The following is a 14,761-nucleotide window of genomic DNA, read 5'->3' as shown; positions in this document are numbered from 1 at the left end:
AACAACATTTTTTATTTCATTCGCAACCCAAATTTTTACGTCTTCTTCTCTCTGCTGTAGCGTTGGAATGAAATGCTGACGTCAGAGTTATCAACATCAAAATAATTAACGTCACTCATATTAAATTAATTCCACCACGTGCAAGAAGCGGGACAACTCCCAAAACTTGAGCCCACTTTCCTACAATAATCGGTTGTTCATAGAAATAAATCTTACTATTTGTCTCATTGGCAATCATATCATGTCCTCATCTTCATACTGTATCTTATATCTGACCAATTGTTTTTATTCTGAAATAATAAGTAAGGGCACAAATCAGTGTGCATAGAAATAGTTGGTTGGTTGGAGTAATGGTACTTTTGGATTTTCAAGCTTTCAAACTGAATTTGTGCGTGATATGCATGATTAAATTAAAAACTTTTTTTGGGTAAAACCCTTTATTTCTTCCACCTTCTAGTATAATTTGTACATGCTATATGGCTTGCATGTTTTTTCTCATTGGGTTCTATGTTTAACTATGTTCCACTGGACGACCATCTTGTGTTTCCGATTGGCAAATAATACTCAAAATTGTATATTGTATTCAAGATTTGATTAAATGTTTGATATACATAAAAGAAGATGTAGAATGATTGCAAATGGGACATCTCTCCACCTGAGACCAAATGTCAACGAAGATAACAACTATAGCTCTACGTACGGCCCTCAACAAGTATATGCTGCTTATATGCATTTATCAAGAAACGAACTGAAATTTAGTTGTCTTTCTTGTGAGCCAAAACATTAGTCATCTTTGATAAATTCTAGTATATAAAAATATACTCCTATGTCCGAAAATTATTTCAAAATAAACTGAAGCTCAGAATTATGTTTCATAGTGTTTTTATTTATTTGAGTCAAACAATAGTTTCCTAATCATCATAACTGACGTCTTGGCCTTGTGTTCCCTGAAATGAGCCCAGTGTAGTCTCCTGCTGAATTTTCCGTTAAGAGCACTATTGCAACATACTGTTAGCCACCATGGTCCACAATTATTTAAACATTTTTTTCCACTTCGATCACTATCCTTGTCTTTTGTTGAAAACACCTTTCCGTTATGGTTGACCATATTATCCCCTACATGTATGAAAAATGTTTGATTGATAGTTTATATATTAAGATAAACAGTGATCATATTGACCATTTTAATTGTATTTCTTTTTTCCAAAATCAAAACCTTGACAATATATTTACTCCGTAGTTGAGAGCACCCTTTTTGCAATGATCGTCTACAAAACAGTTTAATGATATTTTTTATCTGTAGGGCTGGTCATCATTATGAATGTCATGTGTTATTGATAACAATGCTCTAACACGTTTAAACTTTAAACAATTAAAGGTTTTAGAAGGGCACAATTTACGAGACATACAAAATCTAATTTTTTGTTCAATCATTAATGAAGGTAAAATAGTGAATAATAATTCGCATTTAGCAGCCACTATGATTCAATTTGTTCAAATGAACTAACAAACATTAATGATAAACTATGCACTTGCTAGTGAATATTTCGACCTCATTGAATCCGTATTCATGTGAATTTTAACCCTTAGCTAGAGATGGATAACGTATGAATTGTGTGTGTGTGAAAATGAAACAAAGGTAAATCATCTGATTGACTGATTTGATCTGCAAAAAAATCTTATAAAGGACCAAACGATGATTAACATATTCATGATATTATATATTCAATCTATAATATGAAATTAAACACACCTAGACAAATCCAATTGAACGACTTCCCTTTCTATTTATATCTATATTTATGTTTGCATCGCTTTTATGTCCATTGGATGTTTCGGATGTCAATCCAATAGTCAATTAGATGGCATCAAGACTAAAATACACACGAAACAGAGCTACATATAATCGAGCCCATGCTATGTAAATTGTTTGTTTTAGACTTTCCCAATTCGGATAATTTTTTTACATGGTCATGAATCAAATATGAGAGTTTGACTCAAATCGGTGAACATGACTTTGACAGCTAGTACACTTTTAACACGAACGTTTAAATTTGAACTAATCACGATCGATGGAAAGAATTGTCAATTTTAGAATGACTTTGATTTAGAACTTTCTTATTTTCTACATGCTTTTTATTTCATATACAAGTGAAAACAGACACTATTCAATGATTTGTCGAAATGATTGGAGAATAATTTCAATACCTATATATTGTAAGAGAAATTAAGGTATTTTTTTTCTTTTTGTCTAATCAAGCGCAGGAGGATTGAACCTTAGTTATTGCAGCATCAAAATTATAATTCAAATCGGACTAGATAACAATGAGATTTACATATGTACGGTCATTTATATTATATAAGATACGCTTCATTTTCACTTAGCGACGCTTAGTTGTATTTGGCAAAACCTTTCAGGTTGCATTTCTGTAAATATTGACAATGCAGTTTCCCATAGGAACTCCTTTTACGCCTCAAACTGTACCACTTTTACTATGAAATTTTGAAAAAATCTTATCCTAGAATTGAAATTTCATATGCACCACAATTTTTTTCAGAGGTCAAAATATATACCTTGATTTTTTCAGAGTTTAAACTAACACTAATTTTCTTAACTACCCCTACCTTGCATGAAGGGTTACCACAGATTTCAATGTGAACAATACGCACATTAATATTTACTGGTAACATTTCCAAGTTATGTCTTTATGAGATAGAACACAGACAGCATAATTGGGAAACAGTATGTAAACAACATTAATTTTCAATTATTTGTAAAAAAGGATAAAAGTATGTTGCAGTTTCCTTAGACAAACGGCTAACAATAATCCTAAGGCCGTCTAATATAAGATTTTTAAGCTGCATTTTTCTGTAATCTTTTCAGTGTTTGACAAAGACACTAAATGTAGAAGCATTTTATATACACGGTATTACCCCATTTTGATATGCCCTTGCTACAAGCTTAAGTTGCTAGAACAGGAAATTCGAGAGCTTAAAAAAAATTCATGAATTCTTAATTGATATGAGTAGTACATATCCTACTAAACTGTTTTTCTACCTATTGAAATTATCACAGTAAAAGGATGTGTTAAAATAAGTGAGAGATATATTATCATTACCTGCATTTCCACTGTAATCCCCAACGGTCAGTTTATACTTGGACGCTGCATCGCCTACTATAAACGTCTTATATACAGCATATTTTTTGTTATTGGACATGTCCGTAAGATCGATTCTCAGTTCATATTTCACGCTGGATGTAAGGCTGTGTATGTTTTTATTTCCTTAAATATATATGATACATAAGTGTCCTTCTTAACTTTATAAACGACAATTTACGTTCTGACAAAGTGAGAACGTTGAATTAAATTGCTTTCATTTATCAAGTATGGTTAAATAAATGTGTAAAAATGCATCAACTCTTATTATTTTTCCATTTCAAAATATTAAATGTAAAGACAAGTAAAATCTTCTTAGAAAAATGGTCTAAATGGTCACGATTTTTATTCGCATACTTTGACGTAGCGTTTTGAACAATGGAGTTCTTACAAGATTACCTTACCCGCCGTTTTTCCTAATGTACACTTTGTGTGTTTGATTTTTCTCACCTAACCAGTATTCTCCATTTTTATCACCAAATCCATTCTCATAATCTTTCCACAATCGGTCAAAGTTTACAGATCCATCGGATCGTCTCTGGATAACCTAGTATAAATGGTAACAGAAATAAATATTTGGAGGAATGATAAAATTAATCTTACAAATTATTTATAAAACAAAACAAAATGCCGTTTAACTATTTAAAATTGCATAAAATTATAGAATAACTCTTAGAATAACTTTAATGCATCACGTTTTGAACCGAACTTGATGAAAATATCAGAGTTTATCAGATTCGTTGGTTGTTGGCTTTTCAAATCACTTAAGTCTAAATAATGTGTGAACAATCATGAAAAACTACGCTTATGCAGCTTATTTCGTCGTTTTAAAGACGTTTTACTTTCTGTAGATAGATTAACAAAATGTGGACTTAAGGATGGACCTTCTCTTTTAACTACCTGGTTATGTAGCAACACAAGAGTATGACAACACATGTGTTTCCCCTAAGAATTGTAATCAAACTCGATGCACCTTCCTTATTTTAGAATTTTTTTTAACAGTTTTAATTCCTCAGGTCATATATAATTTGAAAGCCTTCACTTTGTAATATTTTCAAATATCTCGTTTAAAAGAAAATATTTGGCTTAAAAGTTTATTATGCGATTCCTAATTATATAATGGGTTTTTTTTTTTGAAATATAGAGAAGATGTTGTATGAGTACTAATGAAACAACTCTCCATCCAAGTCACAATGTATAAAAAGTTAACATTTTCGAATACTAGCATGATATAAATTACATGGTTACAGACTATAGTAATACACACTTTTATATTTTCTCCTTTCCGACATTAGATAAAGATGCTGAAATTGGGGTAATGAATGGATAAACACTTCATGCACATTTTTAAGGGTTATTATAAAAGTAACCACTTTCATCATAAAAATTTATCTCTGAATGTTGAGGATCTTTCAAAACATTATTATAAAAGAACAGTGGCTTCTTCTCCCAATAAAAATTTACCTCCACAAAATAGCACAATAGAGCTAAAATAGGCGTTATACACCAATCAATTAATCAATTAATCAATTTTATCAATGATCATGAACATTAACATTTGTTTTTTGTAAAATTAAGAATGGAAATTGGGAATGTGTCAAAGAGACAACAACCCGTCCATATAACAGACAACATCAGAAGTTCACTATTTTTTTTAAGATTTCACTTATAGTTTTACTTTTAAGTAGATAATTCAAGTCTTGCACTTCCCATGCCTTTGCAGCCAAATGTAAATGTGTATGGACATTGTGGTCAGTCGGTTTTAAAATCATTATATTAAACTTACAGTCCATCCTCCTCCATCTGTTGTCATGTCACAAAAAACTTTGACCTCAGATTTGTCTATCTGTATGTTGTATACACCAGACTGTGATTTCGATTTCTTCAAATCAGTACAATCCTTTGTAATTGTCTCTCCACAGGTCTCTGAATCAATTATAGATAAATAATTATCATTGTGTAGTCATTTAAACAATCATGCGCATATTTAGCTTTTGCCTGTCAAAGCTAATAGTTCAACTGAAATATTTGAGATCAAAACAATTTTGCCTTCTATTTCCTACATCAATTTGTGTTGTGACATTCAGTCTTCTGACAAAATAATAATTATATGTTGGTACTAGATAAAAAAAAAAAAGTAAATTCATATTTCACTTTACAAAATTCGATATTTTCATGAATTTTGAAATTGAAAGGTATATCATAGCTTTACTTTAGACAAATACCCTTCCGGAGCACCTGAGATCACCCCTAGTTTTTGGTTGGGTTCGTGTTGTTTATTCATTAGTTTTCTATGTTGTGTCATGTTTACTATTGTTTTTCTGTTTGTCTTTTTCATTTTTAGCCATGGCGTTGTCAGTTTGTTTTAGATTTATGAGTTTGGCTGTCCCTTTGATATCTTTCGTCCCTCTTTTACTTTAGACAAATACAAAACTTGCCTTTTACGTCAAGTTTCAACAATCCCAGTAGTCTATCAACTTGCTTTTCACCATGCGATTCTGAAAAATATATATGCTTTTTTAATTCATCAACGTCAACTTTCAGCATTCTGCCAACGTATAAATCGTTTAAAAGTGGATTAATGTATAGTTGAGTCAGGATTCGATCTCAAGTCAGTTGTTAGTTGTAATGACAACGTTTATTGGTTCTAAAAATTATCTAGGAAAGTTTTAGTCTTTATACAAAAATGATGAAAAAAAAAGCCATTTAAAACCGAAATATACTACTTATCGTAAAATACTTTTGCTGGATACAAAATAAAACTCATTTAGGTTCCAGTAGTTTTTCTGGACCTATTTTCGAAACTTAAATTTATAAAACTGCATCTTAAATGTCATCAAAAACAAATAATAAATAAATAAAATTTTCAAATTTATAAATGTGTTTCGGTTGTTCGTTTGTACATGCTTGTTCGTTATTTATGCCTTTCAATCTAGAACTATGCATTTACAGAATGAAGATACCTCTGAGAATCCACTTAAGATCGTTCTTTAATTGGCCAGTCAGTTTGACAATATCCTTGTACACTGCTATATCTTAAAGAAAAAGCATAATGTTAATATATAGGTGTAATACCACCAAATCATGGTACGTCACATCCGGTTGCATACGAAAGTAGGTCTAAAAAATATTCCCTTGAATTTGACAGTTGTAGAAAATTAACCCTGCATTTCAATGCACTTAAATTTTTCTGAGTCATAAACATGTATGTTGGGTGTCTGAAAGCATCATTCTTTTTTTATTTGATGGTCTTATAAAATATTTTGGAAAGTTAAGGTTACATAGTTATCAAAGCAGGTAACCAGTAAATAACAGTGTAAAAATTGGGTTGTTTACTTCTGGTGCTGGTTACTTTCTTATATGCAATGAAATGTAGTGTGAAATGTTCACTGTATCACTGGAAAGGATTAAACTTTATTCATGCAAATTATTTCTTTGGTTGAAATAAAGGTAAATACTGTACAATTTTTTTAACAGTGCCAATTTAACAAAGACTAATAAGGGAAAATCAATGGTGGTATAACACCTATATGACCATGAAAAATATCAGACTCTCAAAATTAAAAATAAGTTATGAGGACATTTATTTGATATTAGAAATAAAGACATGTTGCTTATTACTGTTTACAATTCGTTAAAAGTTACATTCAAATATTAATATGTGTTCCCCTAGTTATATCTTTGTTCTTCTACTTACTGTTGACCATCGTTTGTGTGTCCTTTTTAAGGTCCTTTGCAGATTTGTAATGATTTTCCGGTAAACATATTCCTGCAATTGTAAAATATATACACATATGTATAGCTGACTATGTGGTATGGGCTTTGTTCATTGTTGACGGCCGTATGCTGAACTAAAATTGTTAATTTCTGTGTCATTCGGTCTCTTGTGGAGAGTTGTCTCATTGGCAATCATACCATATCATCTTATCTGTTTATACATATTGCATTTTAAGAACGTACTCTCATGAAAAGTTTCTATTAAGAGTAGTTTTATTCACAGATAAAGATAACAATGCATTGCATTTTGAAAAACAAATACAGCAAACAAGTACAGTCCCATCCCATTATAACGATATGCAAATAGATACAATATCTAATAATTTTAGTTGTTTAATAAAAACATTTACAGACACAACGAATTTTCACAAATAAATGATTGTAATTATACAAATATTGGTTAGTAATTGGAAAAGAGGGACGAAAGTTACCAGAGGGACAGTCAAACTCATAGAATGAAAATAAACTGACAACGCCATGGCTAAAAATAAAAAGACAAACAGACAAATTATAGTACAGGAGACAAAGCATAGAAAACTAAAGACTAAGCAACACGAAACCCACCAAAAACTGAGAGTGATCTCGGGTGCTCCGTAACGGTAAGCAGATCCTGTCTCACATGTTGCACCTGTTGCTTATGTTATAACAAATTCGGTAAAAATTCTTATTCGGTAGGTCATAATCGCGATAAATTGTGGAAAATAGCATTGTGTTTTTTTTTAATGCAAGATACGTATTTACGTTTTATTTTTCATTTTATCAATGTTCAACAAGTAAGAATAAAAGGAAAGATATGGCAGACAAACAAAATATCAGAAATATAACAAAATAGCTTGGTCCCTAAAATGTTTAATAACTACGTCATAAGGTGAAGAATGACAAATTTGTATTTGTTTTTCAATCATTCCAATGACTCAATGTTCGCGGAATTTCTGACATCTTTTTTCGTCGAGTTGCTGTATTTTTGTAGCTGTTCACTCCAAATCAGTGTGAAATATTAAAATTAACCGCAACCGTAGAAAATATCTCAGTTTGCACATTGTGTGGCTTCGGCAAAACTTCAAGTATTTAATCACTAGAATTGCTAATTTTGAATTAACAAACATTATCATGTTGAATGGACACTGATTTATTTAATATTCTTGAATGTACTAGAGGTTTGAATATTTAGTACTGTTTAAATTTATTTCCCATTACTAGTCATATAGACTTTTTTAGGACATATGCAAACTCATTTCTAATAAACAATTATACAAGCCTGAAAACAGTTGCTATAGATAGTTACGACCATCTTTTTTAGGAAACCTAATAATCCAGTATACAGCTTAAAACTATGAATAAATGTTACGTTCTGAAATATTTTAAACAATTACATGGAGACCTTTTTTTGCAAGTTTACCAGATGACAGTAAATTCAAAACAACAAAATGTATGTGGTGTAATACGAACAATGTACATATATTTCTTGTAATTTTTTTGTCGTTTATTAATTAGACGGAAAAAGAACTTAACAAGTTAGAGAACAACTGGATACCAACTTTTACACAGATTCTACAAAGTTTTGGTTTATCTCAACAATACCAAACACATGTTTTTAAAGATTGATAATCTTCTTAATCTGTCTACATCAGCATTGATCATACAGTTATCTGGTTAAAGACAGTTTTATTGTAGAAAAGTCAAGCACATTGACTGTAGACATGGTCAATAATGGTAGAGTATACAGTTCAAACAAAATCAGATAAATTATAGAAAGTTAGTATATAAAATCAATCATTCAAATCTACCTTGCAATTCGTGAAGAATATCGTCTACTCGTGAATCCTCCTCGCTTGATTTTCGAACATTTCTCACTTCTAAAGAAGAAAATCAAAAGTTGGCTTTTAGACTATATAACCGGAATTAGGATAACAAGTGAACCAAGTTCATGTTATGTTGCTATGTGGATCTGAAACATGTAATATTAAAAACAAAGAAATGGTAATCTAAAGAAATGGTTTCATATAACTTAAATATGAATTCAAATAATTTACAGTTTTCTCTCAATACATCTTTATAGAATTATATGTGTTACTTTTGTGTCATTTGCAGTTTGATAATGACTTTAGAAAAAGTCAAGTATTGTAGATTATTAACCTTAAACATAATCAGATAAATTGAAAAAATAATACTTGTATTTAACCAATTTCTCTGACTAAAGTCGCTCGTTGATTATTGTTTACGAATCCACTACTACTTATCAATTCTCTAATACAGAAAAATAATTTAAAAAAATCTACCTTGTATTTCGTGAAGGATATTGTGCACTGTTGGATTCTCCTCGGATGATTTTCGAATATTTCTCTTTTCTTAAAAAAAAAGAAAAAGAAACATTTTGCTTAAAACTGTTTCAGTTTTTATACATCCTTGGCTTTCAAATATTTAGCTCCCAGCGTTTTTTTTTTGTGGATCTAATTCAAGAATAAGTGCTTCGGACATATGATAATTGTTATGAGTTGTTTTCAGTTTTTAACAAATATTTCTAATAGAGGGAAAAGTTTAATATTGAAATATGAAATATCTGTAAGTAAAAGGTTGATATTTTATTCAAAGATTTTAACATTTCCTTTTACATATCGGCCCTTGTGTCAATCCGAAGCAACCTTATAAACCCAGGGCGCAAGATGTGATCAAATATTGATCGATAGATGATACCGAAACCTATCTAGAGAGGAAAAATAATAAATTGTTTGTCACTTATTGACCAAATACTTTTTTTTTTAAAAAGGGTAACATTTGAATGTTTCTCTGGCACAATACACAAAAATATTTCTTCCACTTAGATATATTAAGGATTATCAAATTCCGCCACGATTCTATATCATATTCCTAAAATTAAAAAAAGTGATAGATATGCGATGCACACAAATTTTGGTATATTCTATTTGTCATATGTTATTAAAATCATCCTCATGTACAAAAAGTACTTAATATACCAATATCGGTTCAAGACTTCCATTTAGAAAAAGAACTAATTGCAAATTTTCTTTTTCATCACAATCGATAGTTTAAGTATTTTAATCTTATAATAATCACACTTAACAAAATCCAACTGATCTACAGGCATTACAAGACATGACTGCTCTAGAGGGTGCATGCATTTTCATTAAAGTAAAACATATTGGCATTTTAATGCTATACATTTTTTGAATGTTTTTTCTCATATTTATTCTTTTTAATACAAAAAATTAACCCTTCTAGTTTATATAATATACCAACACCAAATGACGGTTTAAATTCAAAATTTAATCCTGGTATCTATGATGAGTCTTTTTTTTTTGGTTCCATGCAAATGACAAAATAACTGCATTCGTCTACAGAGCAAACGTATATTTCAGCATCTTTATCCTTATATAATTCAAATTTTATATAAAAAATGATTGAAAGGCAATCAAACTGGTCGTAAATAACGATGCACTAATCATGATGCTATATGGACGTTTGAAACAACATGAACAATGCAATCACATTTTATATAAATAAGAAGATGTGGTATGAGTGCCAATGAGACAACTTTTCATCCAAGTCAGAATGTGTAAAAGGTAAACTATTATATGTCAAAGTACGGTTTTAAATATATTTGTAACACTCAGAAACATGCCCATCCCCCTAAACGTGTTTATATGACTTTACTGCACTTCAAAAAGATATCTAGCTGCTAAAAGGCACCAAAACGTTCCATTTTAAAATCGTTCAATTGCGTCCATTTATTTAAGACATCCACATGTGTATTCAATCCCCAAATTGTGTCCAATTGAAGCCTAAACGTCCCCTTTTTTGTGAACGCTCAATTGTGACAGAATTTAAAACAACCAAACGGGTTCTACCTACTGAATTAATGAATAATATGTGCTTGAAATGTTTGCACTTGACTTTAAGCATCCAACAATCAATCAATCTTTTGTCCTCAATATGCATAAAATAATTGCCACAAAAAGTTAAGCAAGCAACAATCGATTAACCCATTATTTTCTGTAAGTTGATTATTTAAAGATATATGAAACTTCAAATGAAAACAAAATATGCCTATGCTCTTTATAACTAAATAACTAGTTTTTGTTATATAACTCACTACAAACCAATAAAAGTGTGAAATTGCATATATATGTACTCGACGGTCTGAATTGATCTGAAATTTACTTGATAATACTCGACTGTAGTCTGAGCCATACTTAATAGTCTGAACTTGTACTTAACCATTTTAAACCCGTCTGAACCATGATCGACGTAGTCTGAACCATGCTTGACCTAGTATGAACCATACTTGACCTTGTCTGAACCATACTCGACCAAGTCTCAACAAACCTAGACTTATGTTTGTATCTATACATCGTATTTAATCAATTTAGGAACTGGAAACTTGAACAACAGTTTCAAATTATAAATGTATTCATTATGGAATTTAAACCAAAATTTTTAAGTTAACATAATATTACTTCAACACCATATGTATCAACAGTTACACATATATAATATTTCAGATAAAAATAAAACAAGCTGATCAAATTATTTGAAAACTGAATTTTGATAAATATTTTCAATGTCTTTTTTTAATTTTTGAATCTTTCAGATATATTTTATGGTTGTTGAACAATTTTAATCATATAAACTTAAGCCTAGTATAGCTTTTATAGGGTGTTAGTTGAGGAAAGTCAATAATGCAGTGATTTTTTGTTTTCTTAATAAAGTACATCTACATGTAAAATATTTTATAAAGCTACTTAATCAATTTAAAAAATGACACCTTTGTTTTTGTAAAACCATGAACGGAGAACCGGTGCTTTGCTTTGACGCCAATTGGCATTTCATTTGTGCCAAAAAAAAGATCTTCCATTTGCGCCACAAACCATATTTCATTTGCGCCCATATTACAGGTAAATACAAATAGATAGTATAAGAAAAACCTTTTATTAATAAAATTAGCATAACTAAACATATTCCTCAAAATCAGTCATCATAAAACTTACATGTGTGGTCATCACAAATTACAAACTTATCCTCTGTATGTCTCTGTTTGTTTTGCTAAAACATTAAACATGTTGCAATTTTGGGTGAATGTTATTTAAATTTTATACTCTCTGACCAGGTGTGATCTGTTTAATGAGAGAGCCCCAATCAGGAGGTATTAATTTGTAAACAATTTCTTCTGAATTTCTTTATTATTTTTTTTATTTATTTTTTCAATTTGATATACATCACATATAAAATATCCCAAATTATAATAAAAGATGTATTTCTAATATAAGGTTGAAAAATTTAAGTGATATTGTTGGCTGTTGCTTCATCTACCTCAGTTTACAAAAAGATAATTATATGACTATAATATGCAACCATGAAATCTATGTAGGTTTTTTTTTTAGATTTTTGGAAAATTAAGATTAAAATTAAAACTAAAACACTATGTCAAACAAGAAGCACCTTAATAAGGTTTTATCATCCTCATGGTAAGTGTAGTTTTTATGTAAAAGAAAATCTTTTATTTAACTAAGCTCTTAAACTTTAAAATTAATCAAATTAAATTATTATATAAGATATTCTGATTTAACCTTCTCTATTGGATAAATCTGAGAATCATGTAAGGATGTTAAAATCATAATACATCTTTATTCTATTGTGACTGCTGTCATGTCAGTTAAAAAGAAATTTATTTTAACAGTTAAAATTTAGAAAAACCCAGAGGTTATTCGGTCAACTATAGTTCAGACAGGTCGAGTATTGTTCAGACCTTTAGTCGAGTATTGTTCAGACCTTTGGTCGAGTATTGTTCAGACCTTTGGTCGAGTATTGTTCAGACCTTTGGTCGAGTATTGTTCAGACCTTTGGTCCAGTATTGTTCAGACCTTTGATCGAGTATTGTTCAGACCTTTGGTCGAGTATTGTTCAGACCTTTGGTCCAGTATTGTTCAGACCTTTGATCGAGTATTGTTCAGACCTTTGGTCGAGTATTGTTAAGACTGAAAAAATAGGTCCAGTACAGGTCGGAAACGGGTTAATAGATAAAGGAAGATGTTTCAGACTGGTCAAGTTATACTTCATGCTATTTTCAATGTCAAAGAGAAGGGTCAAGTACAAATAAGTACAGTCGAGTACGGTTAAGAGTAATGTCAGTACAGTCGATTGCGGATATAGGCCATTTCAGACTGTTACTGATTTGTAGTGACTTATTTCAGTATTCTTTTTTCTGAAGTTTATTCCTTAATTGGTCCAAATTTAGATGAAATTTTCTCTTTTTTAAGTGTTCGCTTCCAGACTAAAAATTCGCCGACATGTTTTCCGTAACTTAAGCGTGCATGACCTTTCTCGTGAAAATCATGTGGTCGCAATACGCAAATGCGAAGGGAAACACCACCGCGGCCGAGAGAGTCAACAAACGTATTCATCTCTCTGTCATCGAAATCAACTATATCTTATTTGTAAATGTGCATATTATGCATATACGTGCTTTCTCCAATATTCTTGGTTTTTTGTTGATTGTTTACAAATGCTGCAATCAGTAAATTTCGGCTTCAAAACACGACAATCAATTACCTGCCATATGTTTCACATCAACACTGACCGACTGAAATATTTTTTTGACGATTATATGATATGGATGCGTAAAAATGATTAAATTGTTCACAGAAGACTTTCACCGGTCACTCGTTTCATATGACTTTAACAATAGAACACAACGGGACAGTTAAAAAGATGATGCACATTTAAAATTATTTAAATTCACATCTTGTAATTAGTAACGCATATTGTTAAATTATTATAACGTATCCTGTAAATAAATACATGTTTTTCTTACGATTGTGTATACGTAGTCACTTATTCAAAACAATCAAACAATCATTTAAAATTAATCAACGTTATAAAAACAACTCATTGTAAAGACATATGACGCAGACGCAATTTGACACCTTAATTTTATCAAACCATAAGTAAATAAAAGAATTTACGAGAAATTGTGAAATTTTTTAAAGAATTTAAATAATCACAATCTTTATAAACATTATGGTTCCTTTTTAAAAACTGAACATGTTTGAATCGAAATATGAATATACATCTCACCTCCGTTTTCTTCAATTATGGAACAATAAACTTTTGATATCAAGACACAAAGTAATATCCAATGCATTATTCTGATTTCGTTTGTTTCTGAATGAATACCGTAAAATGCAAATGTGAATCTTTACCGTTTTCTTTCGTGCAAACTCTCATCAATATGGCATGACTTTTTCAAAGTACCATATGTCACATTAGACATTTGATACTTTTTGATACGGCAAAATTTGATAAATGATATCTTATACATCAATGATGTTGATTAAATTTCTGTAACAGAAATTGTTTGTATAATAAATGTATTTTTAAATAACTTTACGATCTTGCTATAGGATTCATGACTTGACACAGGCATTGCAGCATTTAATGTTTTTTTAAGCCTTCAATCCACCATTCTTAAACCAATTTCGTACAAATAAAAACGTGTAATGAATCATTAACTTTTTTGTTGTCTATATACCATTTTGTTTTTCTATGTTGACATATTTTTTGGATTTTTTTCATAGTAATTAAGATAATAATCAGCTGACGAGCGGTACGTCGAAAAGAATCACGCATGATCCATTATATAATCATCGCACAAAGTTGACAATTATTTGTTATAACATAACTCACATCAATAGTAAAAAGAAATGACGTAACATTCTCCGATGTGTGTGTCATTTGTCCCACGCTTCAGAATGTCTAACTGTCCGTTCTTTTCTGATTATTGACATTGTTGTATGGTTGATTGTGTGTGT

At 30.4% G+C, this 14,761-nt stretch overlaps 1 protein-coding gene across 1 annotated transcript; it reads right to left on the bottom strand.

The window, feature by feature from the left end:
- Positions 1-878: 878 nt before the first annotated feature.
- Positions 879-14,183, bottom strand: LOC139499120 (fibrinogen-like protein 1). The gene is made up of 10 exons (XM_071287804.1): positions 14,028-14,183; positions 9,215-9,283; positions 8,723-8,791; positions 6,856-6,927; positions 6,122-6,193; positions 5,597-5,656; positions 4,945-5,084; positions 3,609-3,705; positions 3,120-3,284; positions 879-1,116 (listed from the first exon to the last, which is right to left on the bottom strand). The coding sequence occupies exons 1-10, from the start codon at positions 14,092-14,094 to the stop codon at positions 884-886; spliced, it is 1,044 nt and encodes a 347-aa protein (XP_071143905.1). The 5' UTR covers positions 14,095-14,183; the 3' UTR covers positions 879-883.
- Positions 14,184-14,761: the final 578 nt, after the last annotated feature.

This window comes from Mytilus edulis, chromosome 12, assembly GCF_963676685.1.
Source record: "Mytilus edulis chromosome 12, xbMytEdul2.2, whole genome shotgun sequence".
Lineage (NCBI taxonomy): Eukaryota > Metazoa > Mollusca > Bivalvia > Mytilida > Mytilidae > Mytilus > Mytilus edulis.
Note: the sequence above shows the minus strand (reverse complement) of the source record. Positions and strands in the feature narration are given on the sequence as shown.

Bases quoted from the DNA above. Each gene is read 5' to 3' on its own strand.
- LOC139499120 (XM_071287804.1), bottom strand. From the start codon at position 14,094: ATGCATTGGATATTACTTTGTGTCTTGATATCAAAAGTTTATTGTTCC. The intron at 6,928-8,722 runs GTAGATTTGAAT...TTACAATTGCAG, and splicing joins TATTCTTCACGAATTGCAAG to GAATATGTTTACCGGAAAAT. The intron at 6,194-6,855 runs GTAAGTAGAAGA...TTTTTCTTTAAG, and splicing joins CACACAAACGATGGTCAACA to ATATAGCAGTGTACAAGGAT.